At 47.0% G+C, this 21796-nt stretch overlaps 1 protein-coding gene and 1 pseudogene across 2 annotated transcripts; one reads left to right on the forward strand and one right to left on the reverse strand.

Moving 5' to 3' along the window:
• Positions 1 to 682: 682 nt before the first annotated feature.
• On the reverse strand, positions 683 to 13669 carry HTR3A (5-hydroxytryptamine receptor 3A). 2 transcript variants are annotated; one of them, XM_016148971.2, is made up of 9 exons: positions 13603 to 13669; positions 10962 to 11113; positions 9854 to 9898; positions 7456 to 7565; positions 5874 to 6043; positions 3404 to 3564; positions 2829 to 3039; positions 2491 to 2712; positions 683 to 981 (listed from the first exon to the last, which is right to left on the reverse strand). In XM_016148971.2, the coding sequence occupies exons 1-9, from the start codon at positions 13667 to 13669 to the stop codon at positions 683 to 685; spliced, it is 1437 nt and encodes a 478-aa protein (XP_016004457.2). The 2 variants fall into 2 exon arrangements, with proteins under 2 accessions (XP_016004457.2, XP_016004456.2); XM_016148970.2 differs by having other exon boundaries at positions 10962 to 11128.
• LOC118603715 lies at positions 5386 to 5504 on the forward strand (annotated as a pseudogene).
• Positions 13670 to 21796: the final 8127 nt, after the last annotated feature.

A 21796-nucleotide genomic window follows, 5' to 3' on the forward strand; every position in this document is an offset into this window, starting at 1 on the left:
CAGCCACCATTTGGTCACTGCCCTATTTCTTGTGGGCAGGAAACACCAAACAACAAACCAGAGATACTTCCCCAACTTCATTTCCACCAGAAAATTTAAACTTCTTCCACCTGTCCAGTTGCTGACAAATGGTCAAAAAGAGAGTTTAGGGCTTCATCACATTTTATTACCCTTTTCACCCCACCATCTGATGAATTATTCAGGGAAGTTCAGGGAAGTGGTCACAGGTGAGGTGAAGACGGATAGTGTTGGATAAACCTAATGCAGAGTTATCAGGCCCGTGCAGCAGAGAGCTGGTTTGTCTTCAACCTAAACGCAAAGCTGAAGGAGGTGAGCAGAATTCCAAAGTGCCTTATCCAGGGAGGTGCCACTGGGGAAACAGAGGCTTGATGCATAGATATATAGAGTGAAATTAGGGGATGCATGGTTTTCTCTTGCTCTAACACAACGTGTTTTGAAGCCATAGTGGGCAGGTGGGGCAGGTGGAGGATGTAAGGGTCTTGAACACCAAGTTTCGGGGGGAAGGGTGAAGACTCTGCTTTGGGACCGCAGAGATGAATTGGCATTTGAAACAGGGATGGAACTGTATATGTGTCTCGAGAATGTCCCTGTCATGCCCTGGGCCTTGAAATTCCTCCAACCCCATCCTAACCAGCGCCCGCCGCCTGCTGGGCTGTGCCCCTTAGGAATGCTGCCAGATGGACCAGAGCGTGACCAGGGTGACTCCGTAGGCCAGCACCGCCAGCAGGTAGATGCGGAACAGCAGCCCGTCGAGCACACAGCCCACATGCAACCAGTCCCGGGCCACCTCTCTGCTCTCCTCCCGTTTCTCCAGGAAGTGCCTGATGGAGGCCAGCTCCTGCAGCAGCCCGTGCACCGCCAGGGAGGCCTCCCGCGGCGGCGGGGGTGGGCTGCTTCTACCCTTTGGGGTCTTGTCCAAGTCCCCGTGTTCTCCCAGATGGCTGCAGTGGTTTCCCATGTCTGAAAGAAAGGCAGAGCATTGGCAAGGGTGGGAGCCCCAGCCAGAGGGCCTGAATACTGCCCCCTATGTTCCTTTGGCCTGCAGAAATTTTTATTATCAACAATTTCAGACATAAAGAATATCGGGAATAACTTACATTTCTGCAAACCTACCCTCCAACTTGAGTAAATAAGGAAAGCCAATATAATTAAAGATTCCTGTATACTCCTTCTTAGTCATATCCCCAGGTCGCCAAGATCGTGAATTTGATGTTTATCTCTCCTATGCACTTTTTAAAAAAATTCATGGCTTTCCCTAGCAATTTGATATCCATTATTTCACTTGCACCTCACAACAGCCTTATGAAAGAGCGGGGTAGGAGTAATTATTGTCCACACTTTTTACATGAAGATGCTAAAGCTCAGAGAGGTCAAATGACTGGCCTGTGGTCATACAGCCGGTGCGTCATTTAACAGTGAGGCCGCAAAAACCTAGGCACCTGGACTTTACATCCACTGCTCTCTCCACTATGTCGTATTGCCTCACTGCCCTCCTCTCCGTGGCTCTGAGTCTTCCTGCACCAGAAAACACACCTTCAGATATGGCTTTCTTCACCAGGTGAGCCATGAAATTAGGCACTAGGCTGGTGCACTAGCTCATTAGCTCATGATCAGACGGTCTTAGGTTAACTAAACATCTGTAAAAGGTCCGGTCCTAGCCAAAGGGGAGGACAAAATGAGTGGAGTCAGGTGGAGTGGTTTAAAACACCAGCTCAGAGTCAGATGGGCCTGGGGTAAAATCACAATTTCACCAGTTCCTGGCCCTGTGACTTTGGGCAAGCTATTTGGCCTCTGTACCTCTTTTTTTTTTCTTTTCTTTTTTTTTTTTTTTTATGAGAATGGGAATCCTTTGGGTTGTCATGAGGATTACCTGTGACAATGCACAGGAAAAGCTCTGCACATGCCTGGCCCAAAGTGCTCGGCAAATAAACCAACAAACCAGCCACCACAACCACCACCAAATCGTGGCTGTAACAACTCCTCAGGGGGCATGAGCTCCACATTTAGTGTCCCTCTGTCCCCTGTCTCTCTGCTCATACGTATTTAAAATTCTAAGGGACCTGGTCTTTGAGCTGATTAGAACTAGGAAGTTTTAGGAATCCTGGCTGCAGTACTTAACCACCTGTAGCAAGGAGTCAGATAATTAACTGCCGTAGGGGCATCCATTTGACCCAGTTTTAGGTCCTTCGCTGAGAGAGGCCACTCTCAGCCCAGAGGTCTCAGTTCCTGACACGCTCCCCCTGTGGGACTCCCACCCCTCTCTGTCCACACCTGGGCTGACGAGAGCATGTGAAAGATTGACACTTTGGGCTGAAGTCTGCCCGCCTCCCAGCGGGGCCAGGCATGGGGTGCCACGTGCAGGATAGCACCCAATTCCCAGGTGCTGCCCAGGCTCTCTGGCATGGCACATTCCCCAGAGACTCCCCGCCACGTCCCTGTGTCAAGATGCAGGGACCCTCTCCCCCTTACCTGAGCAGTCATCGGTCTTGGTGGATTGGGAGGTGGCTGGGCAACTGTGGGAAGCTGACTGCTCCCCTAGGCAAAGGAACAGGGCGACTTTCTCAAGAACGAGGCGCCGCAGCCAGGCAGGCACGGGCTGTTGCAGGTCTTGCTTGTGTACCAGTCGCACGATGAAGATGGTCTCAGCCAAGCTTATCAAAAGCAGAGCCATGCACACGACAAAGTAGACACCTGTACACCCAGCACAAGGCAGGGAGGGAGGGACGACAGAGACAGGAGGTGAAGGGGGCTGCTCCTTGGTTCCTCAGCCAGGCCACACCGAGCTCTTCCCCAGGAGCGAGCCTTACCAATGAGGGGAGTGCCGATGGCAGTGGCTGGCAGCGTGTCGGACACAATGATCAGGAAGACGGAGTAGCCCAGGAGGAGTGTGATCTTAAAGGAGACTCTCTCGCCACTGTCTGGGGGCAGGTAGAAGCCCACGATGTCCATGACCATGAGGAAGATACTGGGCAGCAGTAGGTTGACCACGTAAAATAGGGGCCGCCGGCGGATGACCACCTGGGACCATGAGAGGCATTCTGGGGGAAGACTGGGGCGGACATGTCCTGCACCCAGAAACCACCACCCCATCTGTGACCCCCTTGCTTTGTGGAGCTTTCAGCCTATATTGCCAGAGAAGGAAAAGGACAGACCCCCACATTCCGCCTCTGGATCTGAGCTTGTGGCTGATCAAGGTAAGTGAGGGACAACAGTTGTTCCCACATCTACTTCGTGGAAGTTCCAGGGGATGAGTGTGACCCCGGAGTTGGGCAAAGGGCACGAGGATGGAGGTTCTTCCCCAGATGCCTCCTTAAGTCTACCTGGGTGTGACAGCCTAGTAGTTCTATTCGTTTTACCCACATCTGCTCCCTGTCCCACTCACGTAGAACTTCATTTCTGCGTAACATTCGTTGCTTTCCATACTGAACTCCCGAAACTGGGTCAGCACCCCCAGAAGCTCCCACTCGCCCTGGTTCATGAAGATGCTCTTGTCAAACTTCACCTTTTCCGGCAAGCGCCACAGAGAGATGTTGATGTCCTGGACTAAGAGAGAAGAAAACAAGCCGGCTCTGGAGCCATGCCAGGACCGTGCCAGACCTTGTGGCGGTGAGGCCCACGTGGCCGCACCCACGCGACTTAGCTCTCTCAGCTCTTAATCTCCAGCCTCAGTTTCCTCAGCTATAAAATGAGGTGGTGGTGCAAACAGACACATCCAGACGGTGGGGCTGTAGTGAGGGAAGTGGTGTCTTGTATGAAAGCACACAGCACAATGCAAAGAACCAGAGAAAGCGGTTGTTAGAAAACCCCCACTCTCTCCCTCCCTCCCTCTGTCTGTCTGTCTGTCTCTCTCTCTCTCCACATCTTTCTAGGATTCTCTGTTAGAATTACCTGTTTAGAAACTGAACAAAGATCAATATTCTTCACCTTTGTCTGTCTGTCTTTGACGGTGAATTAGGAAACAAGCAAAATCCCCACTTACAGAATAAGTTTAACTTCTCTGTGTCTATACTAGAAAAACAGATATACATATGCACCAGAAGGACAGGCGTATCCATCACAGAAAAATAGTGAGAAAGATCTAAATGTCCATCAATCAGGAACATGCTTAATAAACTATGGGATATTCCACGGTAGTCAGAATTTACAAGGAAGATCTAAATATGTGCTAACTTGGAAAAATGTCCAAGACCTGTTGTTGAGTAAACAAGAAAAAGAAAAAGAAATAAAAAGAAAACAGAAATCAAGTAGCAGGAGCATAAATGATAAATTTATGTAAAAAACCTACAGAATAATTTCCATGTACTTTCTATAGATGTGTATGTATGTGTATAGATGCAAAGGGTAGAGAAGGATCTGGAGGAGTGTACTATATGAAGTTGATACTGCCGGAAGTTGTTAAGTCTTGGTGTGGGGAGTTATAGTAAAGAATTTGGGATTGAAGATAGAGGTCAAAGATCAAAGATTTTGTAATTCTGGTTTTTGTTCAAGGAAGTTATGTATTACCTTTCTAATTTGCAGTGAGTGCAATAAAATCAGAATAGACGTGGAGGATGCCTTTTTGCAATAGGGTGATGCTCACCTCATTAGGCCTTAGTGAGCACCCGGCATTCGTCCACTCACTGTAAGTTTGGCAGCACCTTCCTCTGTGCCAGGCACAGTGCTGGGCATCCAATGGTGGGACAGAGATCACGTCCCTGCCCTCGAATTTTATATCTGATACAGAAGCAGACACTTAACAAGTCCTTCCAAATGCAATCAAAATGGGGGGAAAAACAGGAGGCGATAAGTTTGGGCACCAAGGGTTCCTGTCTGGGAGATGGGAGGGAATCTCTCTAGGGACCTGACACTGATGCTGTGATTTAAAGGTGAGCAGAGGAGCCGCCAGCCCAGGTGTCGTTGGGGGCAGAAGCGGGCAAGGCGGCCTGGATGAGGACGCTGCATGTGACTAAGGGAAAAAACGGACTGTGGGGCCCGAGAAGGAGGCAGCTGGCTGGAGCAGAGCTCAGGACGCCATGCGCCACGTGAGGCTGATGATCTGGGCTGTGGGCAGGACCAGGCTCTGCAGGGCCCGACCGCCAGGTGAAGGATTCGATTCTGTCTCTAAAGTGCTGGGAAGCCATTGATGGTTTCATGCAAAGTGACTTGATCAGATTTGTATTTTAATAAGATCTCCCTGATTGTTGTGAGGAGCATGAATGGGAGGAGGATAAGAATGAAGGTGGGGACCAGCTAGGAGGCTACTGCAGAAACCTGAACATGCGATCAGGGGAGCTTAAATAAGGGGGAGGGGTGCCTCAGCGGAGGGAATGGGTGGCTTTGAGAGACAGAGTGACTGATCCTATTAGCAATATTGGGAAAGAATGAGTCTACAGCCATGCTACCCTGAACAAGCTCAATTCTGTCTGACCTCAGAAGCTAAGCAGGGTCGGGCCTGGTTAGTACTTGGTTGGGAGACCACCTAGGAAGACCAGGTGCTGTAAGCATAAAAAATAAAAAATAAGGGATCATAAGCTGACAAGACCCTTGCGATCTGTGAGGTCCATCAAGGGTTGCCTTGCTTAAAAACATAAATTTAAAAAATTAAAAAAGAAAACATTTTGGGAAAGAATTGGCCCTTACTGAGTGTCTTGCATCAGTTTACACAGTCTTGTTCAGGCCACATGATGACTGAGGGACATGCAAGGGCAACCACGTTAGTCCCATTTGGAGGTTAAGGAAACAGGCTCAGTGACATTAAGAAAATAAGCGGTAATTAAGTTGGATAAAGAAGAATGCATCCTAGGACGTGCTCCTCACTCAGGTGTCCCTGGGCCCCCCAACCCACATCCTTGGCTCCGAAGCCACCTACTCACTGGTGTGCAGCCAGCTGGTAAAGGTCAGCGAGCAGTTCTGCACGTCGAAGGGGAAGTTGTAGATGTCGAGGCTGCAAGCGGTCACCACCTGGAGAGGCTTATAGTTCTGGACCTCACCGTGATGCTGGACATACACATACGGCATATCTGGAGACTTCCCCACGTCCACACTGGCCAGGGAAGAGGGGTCAGTTTGGTACTGAAGATCTCTGAGCCACCCAGCAGGGAAAGAAATTCGGAGGGGGTCTAGGCAGCAGGACAAACTGCACAATTTATTTGGTCTTGATTGTACCAACCTTCTTATCTCTCTTAGGCTTCCTTACCTGATGTTGTCAAGGCTACTTTCCAAGCAGTAAAGGGCATTTCTCCTTTATTTCCCTGACAACCTAGCCACAAAAGGCAAGCACGGACTCCATGGACCCCAAAGCCATGGGCTCTAAGGAGCATGCCCAGCTGTGCCTACGCTGCCACCCACTGAGCTGGGCAGAGCTCAGCTCCCAGGACCGCCAGTCTACTGGCAACGCGCAGGCTGGGTAGGAGAGCAGAACCTTGGGTTCCATCCTGACTTGGGCTTCTCTTTGCTTCCCATTCCTAGTAGTCCTGTGACATAACACTAATCATTTCTGGAGGGAAAGGAACTAGAGAAATCGTTGAGAAGAATTGAGGCAAAGCAGGAAACACTTCGTCCTACTTTCTCAGCAGATCCCTGGCCCCAGGCTCTCTCAAGTGACCACTGAGACATGGAGTTGCTTGGGCCAAGGGTCCTGAGATAGCAGCCTTCCATCAAATCAGCTTAATATATGAGAACTCAAGATTGAAGCTGTTTCACTGCTTAAACTGCAGATTTAGAAACTGGAATTTCCTCAGATCCTTCCAGTCTGAGCTATGCAGGACATGGGGCTCCAGGTCAGCCGCTTCTCATGAAAGGCAGTGTGCATGGCAACCCCTGGAGCTGGGCGATGCCGTGGGTTCTGGGAAGAGGGTGGCTGGTCCCCTCCCTACCCGCCTTTGCTTTCATCTTCTTCCCAGCCATCCTCCCTGCACTTGCACTCAGAAGCCCAGGCGGTGAGGTCTGAAGGAAGCCGCAGGGTGGGGAGAAGGCTGGGGCCAAAGAGACAGTGCCCGGCTGCTGAGAACAAAGGCTGCTGGCACTCACTTCAGATTCAGGGTTCAATTTGCGGCTAGTCAGGCACATGCGTGACTTGAGAGGTGGGCGTCTCCCAGCTCCAAATCTCTGTGGCCAGGAGCAGCGGCCACTGTTAGCACTTAATTCCTTTCAATAATATGACTGTCCTTTTAAAAATGCAGTCTGCCTTTGGCTATTAGAACAGTGTGAATTCATTCACTGGCTTTTTTTTTTCCAGGAAGTGGGTCCTTGGACACAGAAGTACGGAGTTGCAACATCACGCATAGAAAAAGGGGCATTTTAAAAGAAGAAAAGAAAAAAGACAAAGGGGAATTTGGGTCCAAGCCAACTTCACCTATGGTTCTGCAAGTCTGGGTGGGACATCTCAAATGTAACAGCAGTGATTTGTCACGCCCACCCCCGCCTTTCCGCCCCGCACCTGATGCCAGTACTCACAACTCATTGATGAGAATGTCTGGGACCCAGATGCTGTCCTTGAGGATGGACAGCTTGGTGATGTTGTCGAAGTCTTCCGGGTTCCACTGAAGAAACTCGTCCGTCCACCACTAGGGGAGGGGTGGGAACGGTCACAGGCAGCCCCCTCCATCTCTGCGGGGGCATCCACAGCTGAGGCCGACTTCACTGCTCAGTGCCCAGGGACAGGCGGGCATCATCTTAGGGGACCTGGGTGTCGGTGGCCCCTAAACCACACAGCAGAACCTGAGAGTCCCCACACCTCTGTACTACTCACTCCCTACATGAGACTATGGCACAGACAGATGCAGCCTCTCTGCGGGGATGGGGCGGAGGATGGGGCATGCAATCATTTCCCCTGTTTTGAATCCCATATCCACCAACTGAGGGATCTTAAATAGCTTCTTGGGTCTTTGCCTGCACATAGGTAAAAGGAATAATAACATGCACCTCGCAGGGTAGAGACGGTTCCTGTTAGGTTTTGATCAATGCATCCTCCACTATCCTACCAGGATAACTGATCTAAAGTGTATTTTTTTTTTTTAACATTTCACATTTTATTTGAAAACATGGGAAAAGGATGATAGGTCAGGGGGAGTAGTCTATGAGGACTGGCATATTGGGTGCTATGCTTGGGGAGTTAATTGATTATAGTTCATTTATTATCACTGACAAAATAATGTGAACTAAAAACAAACATGACTAGATTAAAATAAGACTATATCTTCTAAATGACTAGGAAAAACAAACAAACAAACAAAAAGAACACACACTGAAAAGGTTATAAAACAGAATATAAAGAATCATCCCAATATTATAGAAACATAAAATGTAAATTTGATCACGTCGCTCCTTTGCTTAAAATTCTTCAGTGGTGCCCCATTGGCAATAGGATAAAGTTTAAATCTCATAACCAACATAGGCCTGTATAACTTGGTCTCCATTTGTTTTTCTAGTCTCTTTTTTTTCTTCAGCCATGACTCTCTGTAGAGTCTACATTTTAGCCACATGGAATTAAACACTGTTGAAACCTCCATATCTCTGCACACCTCGCTACCTCTTCCATATTGCAACCCTTGTCTTCTTTATCAAGATGAGTCTTACTCATCCTTCCAGACTTAACCAAGTCACCTATATGTTCTTTCTCCAGGGATCTTCTGTAAACCCCACTCCCCTGGTTGGGTTTTATGTGCATTCTCTGTGCTTTCATGGCTGACATACTGTTGTTGCTGTATTGAGGCGGGTGTTTTGCTGCATTTAATTGTCTGGGCACATGTTTGTGGCCTTCACTGGCCTATGAGCTCACTGTGGGCAGAACCCTGAGTCTAGTTTATGTCTCTGGTTCCGGTCCCTTAGAACAGTCTCTGGTATGGAGTAGATTTGCACCCCCTCGCTGCTGGGGCAGACAGGTGACCTTGGAGGCCCACAGGTGGGACTTAGGCCAGATGTCCCAGTAAAGGAGATTCAGGCTGGCTGCTCTTGTTTGACTTGGGACCCTTCCCTCGAAGCAGGACATGTTCTGTATTTAGGGGTCTCTCTGAGGCGGAAAGGGAGCAATGTGTCAGAACGCAGTATTCTGCCCTCTTCCTTCACACCATTCCCTGTCCCAGGAGCAGTGATGGTGTGGAGGGCCCACGAGGAGCAGGAAGAGATTTAACAGAGACCCATATAGGCTAGATGTACCCTCCAGAACCTCTCTCAAGCTTGGCCTCTATGAACTGTCCCCATCCCTCCGTCCCCACTCTCTTCAGCTACTTTGGCTTCCCCTCTGCTCTAATGGGTTCCTCAAGTCCAGGGGATGCCAAAGCAGGCCGTGCTGGTGGACAGCAGCCTCCACTGTTTGTGTGCGCTCCCCCACCAGCTCCAAGCCAGGCATGCTGCTAGGTCCTGGGAGACTTCCACACACCGGTGCCTGACCATTGCCCACCAGAAGCTGGAAGAGTGGGGAAATGGCCAGGGTTGTGAGGATTAAGTGGATGGAATCGCTCTGTTTGGCTCAATAGAAGGACAGACTTCCTAGATATTAGAGTTGTTTGAAAGTACAGCAGCTGCCCTCTGAGATCCCAGTCATTGGAGGTGTTCAATCAAGAGAAGCTAAGCAAGCACTTGTGTGGGATGCCATGAAGAACTTCAGAACCCAGAGAGGGTTTGGAGGATTTCTCCACTGATCTTTAAGTTCCTTCTATTCCCAGTCCTGAGTTCGAAGAGTCCACACTGGAGGAGTCCAGACCCTTGGATCTCGGGCTGAGTATGCCCATGTACCTCTCCTCTGTCTTCCCTCACCAAAGTGTCTAAGGTTCTTGGTGCCCGAGGTGGAGAAATCGCTCCTGGAAGCTCAAGTCCTGCCACAGGAAGTGGGGCTGGGGGCCGCTCTGCTTACCTGCCGGTACCAGATGTAGGTGGTCAGCACCTGATTCTTCTCATCCTAGGAAAGAAAAGGGAGTTCAGCATAGGTGGCCCTGTGGGCTGGGGGTCCACTCTGCACACACCGATCCCCAAAGATGCTGTTGCTTTGTGTCCCTATTCCTTCGGGAAGTGAGAATGAAGAAAAGGGGCAGGGAGAAGGGGTCAGCCAGGAAAAGTTAGTCTTTTACTAGGACACACTTAGAAAGAGATATGATGATTTTTTTTTAAACCTTATGTATATACCCTCTGTTATCTTCTATTATGTCATATATATTTTATACATCTATTATGTTATATATTTTACATTTATGATATACATAACATAATGCTAGGTAATACAAGGCATATATAACAATATTCTCTCTCTCTCTCTCTCTATATATATATATGTATATATATATATATACACACAAACACACACACATATATATATACATATTTATATTGCCCCTGGTATGAAGTCAAGAAGCATAAAACCACATAGAGTAAAAAATTCATCATTCTTCCCTTCTACCCAATTTCCAATTTCTTTTCCTGAGACAGCCACAGGGACTGTAGCGGAGCCTATGAAGTCAGTTCCCACCCACCCTGCCCCAACCCGGTGCCCTCCATCTCTGCACCTCTGCCTTCTCATTTATCTTTACACAATGTCTGACTTCCTCTGTTAGGCAGTGCACCCTACCCTACTACAGTAATTGATGAAGGAATCAATTAATTGATTTATGATTAATTTTTCAATAACCATTGAGTAACAGCCACCATGTTCCAGGGACCTGTGTAAGACATCAGGGCACATAGATAAATAGGACAGCTTACAAAGGGAGATGGTTACCGTAATACAATGTGTGAAGAACCACATGTGGTAGGTGACCCACTGGCTGTGCAGGTGTAGGTCAGGCAGCCATACAAGTGACACCAGTTTCCTGGTTTGTGCACATGGCGGGCACTACGGTTTGTCCTGAGCTGTGGTGCCAGACCACAGGATGCCCACCATGGTGCCCAGAGGATAACTTGGTTTCACATGGTCACCCACCCCCATCTGCCACCTGTGAGTTGGGAGCAGATTGGGGCTGAGGGCTCACCACGCCAAGGATGGCATACACAATGACGTCAATGGATACAGCGGTTGGCGTCCTCCAATCCCGCACGGGTCGCACGCCCTTCTTGTAGTTTCTCAGGAGATAATCCGACAGCCTCCCCAGAGCAGGCTCGGAGAGGTTATGGGCCTGGAGACCTCTTCTGTGCCTGGCTGGGAAGGAGGACAGTTCAAAGTGGCCGTCAGAACCTGGGTGTTTTACTGGTTCTCTATTAAAAGGAAAGCGTCTTCATTATTCCCACCTCACAAAATTCCCAGATACCACCACAGACTGAAATTTCCATCCCCAGAGCATTTTGTGTTCAGAGATTCCGGCCAAAATTCAAAGATATAATCTCATAAGGGTGATGTACACATTCATTTACATGAGAGAGGGAGCTGTGTTGTAAGCAAAGGTGACGCAAGACAGGTGAGGTCTGAAGCAGGCCAAGGGCTGAGAAAGGTTGAGAGTTGATACCTGCCCAGAGGAGGTCAGCCTGAGGGGCCCTGGTTGAGGGCCTCTGGGGAGTCAAAGAAAATCTGGCCCTGGGTGTGTGATACTGGAAGGCGAGAGGGGTACAAAAAAAGTGGCCCTAAGTGCATAATTTCTAAGCCCAGTGATCTGCATGAGGGTTTGCCTCAGCCAAGGTCAGACCTCAGCATCCACATGGCTCCTCATTGTTTCCTTGACTCCAGCCTGTAACTGACAAAGAAGGAAGAGTGGACATCCAGCAAAAACTGACATCTCCTCCGGCTCCACCAAAATCCACCGAAGTAGCTCCCCTCCCCCACCCTCCACATACACATAAACTCCTGGCGGTGGGTTGCCTGGTCTCCTTCACAGGGTTGTTATGTGGGCAAATTTTATGGGGTTAGGAAGAGGGTCAGGGCCGAGGTGTGGAGGAACCAAATTGTTCCCAGGAAGCCTGCAAGGACAAGAGATAAGAAAACCCAACTCTTAGGCCCAAGCCCCATTCTATGGAGATTTCATGTGCACCTCAGATATCCCTCTGGGAAATAGTAGAAGCACTTCCTGAAAGGTGCCAAGAAATATGAAGGTGAAAGAATTAGGTTGGAGAAGCGGGGAACACCCTACAGGACCAGAGTATTGGCTGCAAGGTCTTGAGAGTCCCGGCAGGGTGAGACCAGGTGCCAGCAAGTCTGGATTTCTCTAAAAAGAACTGCCTTTTTTCTCATCCTGTCTATCATGTGTGCAACCTGTACAGCAAATTGGTCCTATAGCATCTCCTTCCTGTCCCCCACACACCTATCACTGATAAACTTCCAGATTCTCTTGGGACAGAGAAGAACAGAAAGACAAGAGAGTATTCATTGTTTCCTTTGGAATGATATTGGTTAATACATTACTCATTTCGATCTTATAATGGCCTACTACTCTGGCTGTCATGATAGTGATTTTTTTTTTAGACGAGGCAACCTCACAGATTCCAAAGACCTGGTCAGCCTTCAATCCCTAATTTTTTATTTTTTATGCCTACAGCACTTGATCTTCCTAGGTGGTTTCCCATCCAAGTACTAACCAGGCCTGATCCCGCTTAGCTTCCAAGACAGACGGGATCGGGGTTATTCAGGGGGGCATGGCCGTAGACATGATAGTTATTTTACAGGACCCTGAGGCTCATAAATATGAGTACTGTACCCAACAAGTAGAGCTACTAAGATTCAAACCCAGAGCCTGTGTGTCTTCACTACAGCAGCCAACAGCCCAAATCTTATTGCTTGGGACTCTGACCAGTTTGGAGAGAACCAGACTGGGCTTCACGGGCTTCAGAGCACAGGGCCATTTCTAGGAGGCACAGAGCTTCTCTTCAGCCAAGGAGGCCTCTGGTCTGGTTGTCTAACTGCATTTCCCCAATGACAGCTCACGGAGAGGAAAAGCATCATTCCTATATGCCCTTCATATCTGTCCAGCCCCCTGCCCATTCTAATTGTGCCCCAGCCTCAGCTTTCACTCAGCTGTGGATGAGAAGAAAACCTTCCAAATGGAGATTGAGTACTGTCTGCAGCAAAAGGAAATGGATCCTTTTGTGACTAAAACACACTATATCCACAGGAGGCAAGAAAGGATGGATGAGGAATGCAGAGAGAAGGTTGGTGTTATTGGAGTTTAACCCTGGAAGGGAACTTTAGGAAACCCAGAGAACCCGCGCAACGGAACCGGTGAAGCGGTGGGAAGACGACTACGTTAGTTCTGGTCTCCGCTCTGCTGCTAATGAGCCATGTGACCTTGGGTGAGTTACTCCCCTGTCTCTGGACCCCAGCATTCCCACTTACTACAAGAAGCGGTGGACCAAATGAGCTGAACGACCCCTTGCACCCTCCTCGATGAGTTAAGGGGCAGGGCTAGAAGGAGAGGAGCCCATCTCCTGCACCTGTCTACACATTTCTGATACAGCAGGTTGCTTCTCTGCTCCCCTCTCAGCAAGTCCCGGTGCTCAACCTCCTCAACTTTCTAGCTGGCCCGCAGTGCCTCAGAGCGCTCTCATGCTCACACGTGGTAAGATCCCTGACTTTCCTGCAGCCGTCCCCACTCCCAAACCCAACTTCCCTCAACCCTTGGAGGAATCAAGCATCCCCTACCTCCCCTGTATAGATGGCCAGTCAAGTCCTACACACTGCCCCCTTACCTTCTCCCTGTGTCAGGAACGTGGGCAGAAGCAAGGCAAGCAGTGCGTGTGGGACCCACAGCTGCATAGTGAGCTTCCCACGGCGTGGGTGCCTGAGAGGACTAGTGTTCAGGGTGAGTCCTGCCGAGGGCCAGCCTGTCCACACTCTGCCAGCCTCATGTGCCAGCCAGCCTGCCTCTCCAGGCTGCTCCCAGCACCTTCTGAGGCTGCATCCTTATAGTGCTTGGGCCACCCGGGCTGGGAAGCTGACAATTTTTTCCTGCAATCAATCCTCAGCTGAATCAGGTTTCAGGGTGGGAGGGAGGAGAGGGAACCACTGAGAAGGGAGCCCGCCCTGCTGATGTCATGTGGCTGGAGCTCAGTCCACTCCTTCCTCCAGGTGGCTTGGCCAAGTTCCCCAAGGAGTAACTTGGGGACAGGGGGCTGCAGGAGCCCGTGGAGCAAGAGTACAGCCTGTCTGCTGGGAGCAGGTGCCTTAGTTTATGTCCCACGGCAAGTATATTTTTTGGCATTGAACTGGGCCTGGGTGGGGTGAGGCAGGAGCAGGAGGGCCATTCTCTTGCTTTACAGGGTAACACAGCGCCCCTAACTAATCAGGTAACTGGGCATCTCTGCAGACAGAAGGGGGCTTAGGGTCACCACATGTCTGTCCTTTAGTCTTCATCTAGATATTCATATTTAAGGAGTAATATATATTTATACTATACAATTTTTTATATACTATAATTATATGTATAATTATACACACACACACACACGCATACACACACACACACACACTATACATGCTCATTGCAGGGAAAAAAATGAAGAAAAATTTAAATCATCCATAGGCTTACTTATAGCCCAGAGAGCCACTGTTCATATTTTGAGGTATGTTCTTCTATAATTTTCTTCCATGATATTTATGCAAAGTAGATATACTACACATATAAATTTTTATCCTGCTCCCCTTTTTTGCTTAATATCATTTCATGAACAGTCTCAACACTTTCCTTTTAAATGTGGTTTTATTGAAATAAGTGTTTCTTTCTTTTTTCTTTTTTCTTTGTAAGTTAAATAGGCGAGTATCTATCCCTCACATACCCAACCGCACACCGCCAAATTGTCTGAGAAAAGAGTTGCTGTGGATTTAGAGTTTGGGGCATCCCACTCCCCACTTGGGTGGACTTTTCTACCTCGAGTGTCCTAAAGGCAAGAAACACCCGTACCAAGCTTCGGCCACAATGCACTTTCATTTCTTTTGATCCCTTTTCCAGTTGAATTTAAGTGTGGAATATTCTGAGGACCCTATAGGAAGGAAGAATTTTCTGAATTTTAGTTAAGTTTTTAAAAAACCCCACCTTGGTCAGGGTGGAGCTTTTCTGATTCTGTTTGGATTTTTCATTTCATTTATGTGCATGATAAAATCTGCATATAGCAGTTACACCTTTCACTGATGGAGTCCCTTGGTGTGGCCATTAGCCAAGGTTTGACCTTTGCCAGTAACAAACCCACTTGAGGTTTCATTACAGTTTTTTTTTTTTAATCATCAAAGAACAAATGGACACTTAACTACTCCCCCCTCCACACCCTAACCACTGCCTCCTAGTGATCCCTGGGTATATCCATGAGGGACACCCCACCTCTTGGACACCTCCAAGCCAAGGCCAGTGTGTCTGTCCTGGGACCCATGCCTTCCACAGAGCTGAGCCATGTGGAGACAGAGGGTAGGAAGAGGCATCAGACACTGAACTTATTCTGAAAGGTGCAGTACCAAGGCAGGAGGGAAAGAGGCAAGAAGAGGAAGAAAAGAAACAGAAGGTAAAACTATAGGAAGGGGAGGGTCTGTGGGAGTAGAAGGGAGAGAAGTGACAAACAAAAGAAAGGGAAAAAAAGGAAAATTGGAATAGGAGGAAAGTTGGTAAGAAACTGAGGAGTAAGACGAAGATAGGAAGGAAAGGAAAGGAGAGAGGGGAGGGACAAATGGGAAATGTAGGGAAGAAAGAAGAGAAGAAAGAGGAGGAGGAAGGAGCAGGCAAAAGCAGTAGGAGGGGCTGAACGTGGCTCACCCTTCCCCACCATGGGACTCTGGAAAGTGGGCTCTCTGCACTGCATAGTGCAGGGCCAAGCCATGGGTCTGTGCTAAGAGCCATCGGGGGGCAGTGAGAAAGCCCGGACACCCTCTCCCACAAACCCTAACATTCCATTTCTGCACCGAGCTCCTGGAACCCTCTGGGACTGCCCAGTTGTGTTAGCGAAGGAAGAGGATGTCTTTGGCACAGTGTGCGCATTAGAGAATTAGCTTCTTAGGTAACAGGATTAGAGCGAGCCGGGCAGGCCATGGCCTTGGATGGAGACGTACTGCCTGCGCGCCTCTCTGATGGAGTAGCAATCAAGTTTCCCCTGAAGAAATTTCCTATTAATGGATTTGATGGCACAATAGACAGGGGAGAGTTGGAGCTGTGGCCAGTGGCGGGGTGTAAATTGCCTCCGATGAAACTGTGGAGTCACTTTTGCCCCTTTCAAACAAGATAAGAATTAGTTCAAGGCCTTGATGAACTCTCCTTGGCCGGTGGGGATCAGGCAAAAGTAGAAGCCCGGCTAATTTAATTCCTGAGCTCTGGCTGCAGACGGTCAGGCTCCTCCCAGGGAGTGCAGGCGGACACGCAGATGGCAGCCATCCAGCGTGGGTAATAAAAGCTCAAGACTGCAGGACCTGCCGGCCTGGGCCTCCCCTTGTGTCTAGTTGCTCCCAGCACCCCAGAGAGAAGGACCGTACTCACACATGTGTCTGGAGCTTTCCACTTATCCATCCTATCACTTTTCTCGCTCCTATTTTCCAGGTTAAAGCACAGAACCTTCATGACATGCCTCAACTCCCACGTGTCGTTGTGGACGGAGCTGAGATCTTCCAGAATCCTGGCTCCAGCCTTTTCCATTACAGCTGTGTTTCCCATTTTCTGCAGTAAATTTTTACTGGTCTATAAAACTTTTACCACCAAAGAGCCTGACCTTTTAAAACCTATAAACGTACAAAAACTCTGCAGTCTGAAGTAACATCTGGCCCCACTAGGGGCCCACCCATTAGGGAAGAGCTGGGGAAGTTTAAGGTTTATCCTCACGGTGCTAAATGGAGATAAATCTTTATCCACCCCCATCACCTTAAGGAGAGTATTCCACGAAGCCCCATGGTTTGGATATCCAGGCTTGGCACTTGCTCAGAGTCCCATAGGACCCCTCTCTCTCTCTGCTCTGGGGATGGCACGGGAAGGACAGATAGGTGCAGCCTTCCCTCCCCACCCAGTTCCATGGACCTAACACATCTTGGCATGGAGGTTAAAGGATTTAGGGGTTGTTTACTCCATGGAGAGAGTGGGAGAAAATGGCCGACTCAGTTTCCTATTGCCCTGCCCAAGAGACAGCAATGGCTTTCATAGGGAGCAGCAATGTCCTTAACAGACACAGGAAGGTCTCTACACTCCTGTCCTTTTTTCCTTAATGCCCTATCATGTCCTACGTAACGTTTTTCTATCAAGGCTCTGGTCCTTGGAATGGCCTGGTTTTGCACCACTCCCCGCAGCAAGACCTACTGTTTATCAAGCACTGCGCTAAGCTCCTTATCATGTTTAATCTTTACTTCCTATGAAGAAGATATTATTGTTCCCATATTGCATATGAGAAAGTTGAGGCACAGAGAAGTTAAGCAACCTGTGCAGAATTACATAGCTAATAAGGGAAGGGTGTGGGGGTGTTGGGTCTTTGACTTAAAATTCTGACTCTTAACCACCTGATGACAATGAGCCCCAGCGCATTCTCTTGGATTTAGACCCAGGCTGATTGCACTTTGGCTCCAATCCCGGGAATGGATGGGGGTCCTCATTGTTGCCTTGGTTGCTCTTGTCGAAAAGGCAGGCTCATTGTGCTGGCTCCAATTAAAGATATTTTTATTGAAGTGCCATAAATAAGAATATATAGTAACTTAATGGACCATGAAGTTTACTCTTTTCCTCAGTACAGAGTGGATTCAGCCTGCCACACTTTACCATTCTGGTGCTAGCAAAGCCAGTTTCCACAAAAGGCAGATAAGGGGCTTCACAGTGAATTTGGGACTGGTGGCCTCTGCAGCCCCTGCTCGTGGTATGGAAGTGATGCTAGAGTTTTGAGAGTGTAATATTATTCTTCTGACTCTAGGTGCATGGGGTGGGACTTTCTTATAAGGTTGAGGTTTTTCTTGTCTCCTGTCACCTGGGATAGAGGCCTTTTCTAGCCTTCTGACCAGACAGCATGAGATCGTGAAGTAAGCAGCATAGTGAGGCATTTTTCCCTCAATATTGACCCCAAAAGGTCAAGAGGACTTAGAGTTTGTTTTGGGGAGGGGAGTGCTTACATTCCACATGTAGACAGGCAAAGAGTGGGAATGAAGAAACCCAAGCAAGGGACCTGTGAAATTGTTCTAATCCTGTGGGACTCCATGAGGCTATTTCAGGACTCTGAGACGGATGTGACAGGTCTAGGGGAACTGAGCATCCTGTACCATCTAAGACCGTTTGTTTCAGTATTGCACACCCCTTTGCTTACATCCCCTGTCTCGTCCCTTAATATACATTTACATTGGACTTTCCAACCTTCATCCACCCCGCTAAGGGAAGAGAAGGGTGCTTTGTTTCTGAGTAGACCCGTGTGGTGGCAGCAGCAATGGTGTGAGAGAGAGGAGCACCCAAGCGACGTGAAACCCAAGGGACCGTGATAGGCTGCTTGGTCCTTGCAGGTTCCCAAAAAGGGATGTTCCAATGTCTTAAGTATATCTCCTTCCTGTAAGATGATACTTTCCCCCCTCCCCCATTCTCTAAATCTCCATCAAATTCTAGCCTTTTCATCTCCTTGAGGGTGGAAACTTTTTCTCTGTGCCCCAAACAATAGAACCAACTCCAGGGTGGTTTCCGAGGTATGTCACCCTGAGAGGTGCATCTAAAATTAGTAAGCTGGTAGCAAAGGCCAGGCCTTAATGGGACAGGTCATGAGTCATTGGCCCATCTGGTTACCCCAAAGATGGACCTGGGGGCAGAAGGTTATTTGGCTTAAATTTCTCTCTAACTCAAGAGTTTTATTAAATTCAGGAAGGAATGGAACAGAGAGATCATCTTATTTCTTGTGAGTGGCCATTAGTCCATCTGGCCACCCCAGAGCCAGACCTAGGGACAGAAGATGGTTTGGCTTAAATTTCTCTCTTTCTTGAATTCTACTTTCCAGAGAGAAAAAGACTGGAAAAGCCTTTCTATTCATCCTCTTTATTCTGGGAATATTAGAGTCTTAATATATTGTTATTAGTATTTTCTGAGAAATATTCAAAGAAAGAAACCCCATAAGTCCCTTTGGGATTTCAAAACAAAGTTTCTTCAGATATCTAACTTTAATTGCACTTGGTACAATTTGAATCATTTCCTTTTATGCTGTGGAAATGGCTCCCACCCCCCATCTCTCCTCTCCACTGTCTCCGAGAGGCAGTGAGAACATAGTCGTGGTTCCTAGACTCTTCCAGAGAAATGAAAACAGAGACGGAGAATAATAACACTTACCAACTTTTGTATGGCAGTTTGTGGGTTATATTAAACTTTCATGCATGTTATCTCTTTCACTTTGAAGTTCACTAGAACATTCTGAGGTAGGTGACATTTTCCCCATTTTATAGATGAAGAATTACGATGCTGAGATGTTTAGTGACTTGCCCAAGGTCACACAGCTAATAGGTGAGCAAGTGTGGTTCAAAACCTCAAGCCAAGCTAGGGAAGCACCCTTGAAGATCTGATTCTGTCTTCTACCTTTTCCATTGGGTAAGAAGTGAAGACGAAGGAACAAAAAACTTAGTGATTGTTGCCTCTAGGAGGTGGGATGTAGATCAGGGGACATAGTGAGAAGAGAGATTCATTTTCCTTATCTACTCTGTTCTGCCTTTAAATTTTGTATCATGTAATTTTATTACCTAGATTAAACAATTTTTTAAAGAGTTTTTAATTACTTCAGTTACTTTTTACCAGTTTTTAAAAAGAAGCAATGAGAAGAATGGAATATAAGCCAGTTCTAATTCTGGTTCCATCATAAGCTACCTGCGGGTAAACCACTGAAATGATGCTTTGGTTTCATCAGCTACCAAACGGAATTAAAGAAATAATTGCCCTGCCTACTAAATTCACCTACAAATCCACAGAACTTTATGTGAGAATAATATAGTTTAATAATTATTAATCTGGTATGGGGTAAGCAATAGCAGCATCACCTGGTTCAATTTATACATGTTTCCTCTCTCAGATATTTTGATACCCACTCCCTTTTCACCATGACATAGATAATTATAAAATCCATAATTCACGGTGTTTTGGAGAAGCAGACTCTGGAGTCAGACTTAACTGGAGCTGAAATCTCAGTTGCTCAGCTTATAGTTATGTGATCCTGGTCAAGATGCTTAAAGTGACTAACTTCAGTTTTCTCATGTCTAAATTGGGCATAACCACACTTATACCCATAGGTCGTTGTGAGGATGGGATGAAGTGATGGATGTAAAGCATGTAGCACAGTGCCCAGGACACAGTACATACTTCGAAGCTCTTAGATTGTTCCCATTACAAACAAAAGGAATCAATAGAATTAATAAATAAGTGAGGTAATGGGTTGTGAATGCTCTAAGAGAGTTATACACAGCAATAAAACCTTAAAGGGGTTTCCTGGAACAGTCCCTCACAGTGGTCCAAGGGTGGAGCCTGGGAAGAGGGGAGTGAAGAACTGGAAAGCAACAGCTTGTCTGTGATCCCAGTGGCCATCACCTTCCTCAAATGTCACTTACTCAGAGCACCTTATCTAAAATTACAACCCTCCCATACTTTTCATATTCCTTCTCCACAGCATATGTCACCATCTAATGTACTACATATTTTGTTTACTTGTCTTATTTGTTTTCCCCCACTAGAATGTAAGTTCCACAAAGGCAGGAATTTCCCCTACCCCCAGCTTTATTGAGGTATAACTGACAAATAAAACTGTATATCTTTAAAGTATATGATGTGATGATTCGATATACGCATACATTGTCATTTCACAATGTATGCGTATATTGAATTATCACAATCAAATGAATTAACATGTCTATCACCTGACATGGTTATCTTTTCTGTGTGTGAGAATGCTTAAGATCTACTCTCAGCAAATTTCAGGTATACAATACAGTATTAACTATAATCACCATGCTGCTCGTTGGGTCCTTCAACTTATGCATCTTATAACTAAAAATTTGTACCCCTTAACCGACATCTCCCCATTCTTCCAGCACTTGGCAGCCACTATTCGTTCTACTCTTTGCTTCTATGAATTCAACTTTAAAAAAAAATTTCTACACATAAGTGATACCATACAGAATTTGTCTTTCTCTGGCTTAGTTCACTTAGCATAATACTATCCAGGTTCATCATTTTGCAAATGTCAGGATTTCCTTTTTTATGGATAGTAAATATCTATAAATATAGATGTATCACATTTTGTTTATCCATTCATCCACTGACACTTAGATTGTTTCCATATCTTGGCTATGTCAATAATGCTACAATGAACATGGGAGTGCGGCTATCTCTTTGAGATCCTGATTTTGTTTCCTTCAGATATATACTCAAAAGTGGGATTGCTGGACCATATGGTAGTTCTATTTTTAACTGTTTGAGGAATCTCCGTACTGTTTTCCAAAGTGGCTATACCAATTTATATTCCCACCACGGGTGCACAAGAGTTCCTTTTTCTCCACATTCTCACCAATATTTATTTCTTGTCTTTTTTATAATAACCATCCTAACAGGTCCAAGGCGATACTTTGTTGTGGTCTAAATTTGCTTTTCTCTGATGATTAGTGATGTTAAACGTATTTTCATGTACCTGCAGTTCATTTGAATAATTTCTTTGGAAAAATGTCTATTCAGGTCCTTTGCCCATTTTAAAATCAGATTATTATGATTTGCTATTGAGTTGTATGAGTTCATGATATATTTTATATTTTAACTCCTAATCAGATGTATGGTTTGCAAATATTTTCTCCCATTTTATACTTTGCCTTTTCATCTTGTTGATGGTTTTCTTTGCTGCGCAAGAGCTTTTGACTTTGATTAGTTTATTTTGACTAGTTTATTTTGGCTTTTGTTGCTTGTGCCATTGGTGTTATATCCAAAAAATCATT

Source organism: Rousettus aegyptiacus, unplaced genomic scaffold (genome assembly GCF_014176215.1).
Source record: "Rousettus aegyptiacus isolate mRouAeg1 unplaced genomic scaffold, mRouAeg1.p scaffold_m13_p_5, whole genome shotgun sequence".
Classification (NCBI taxonomy): Eukaryota; Metazoa; Chordata; class Mammalia; order Chiroptera; family Pteropodidae; genus Rousettus; species Rousettus aegyptiacus.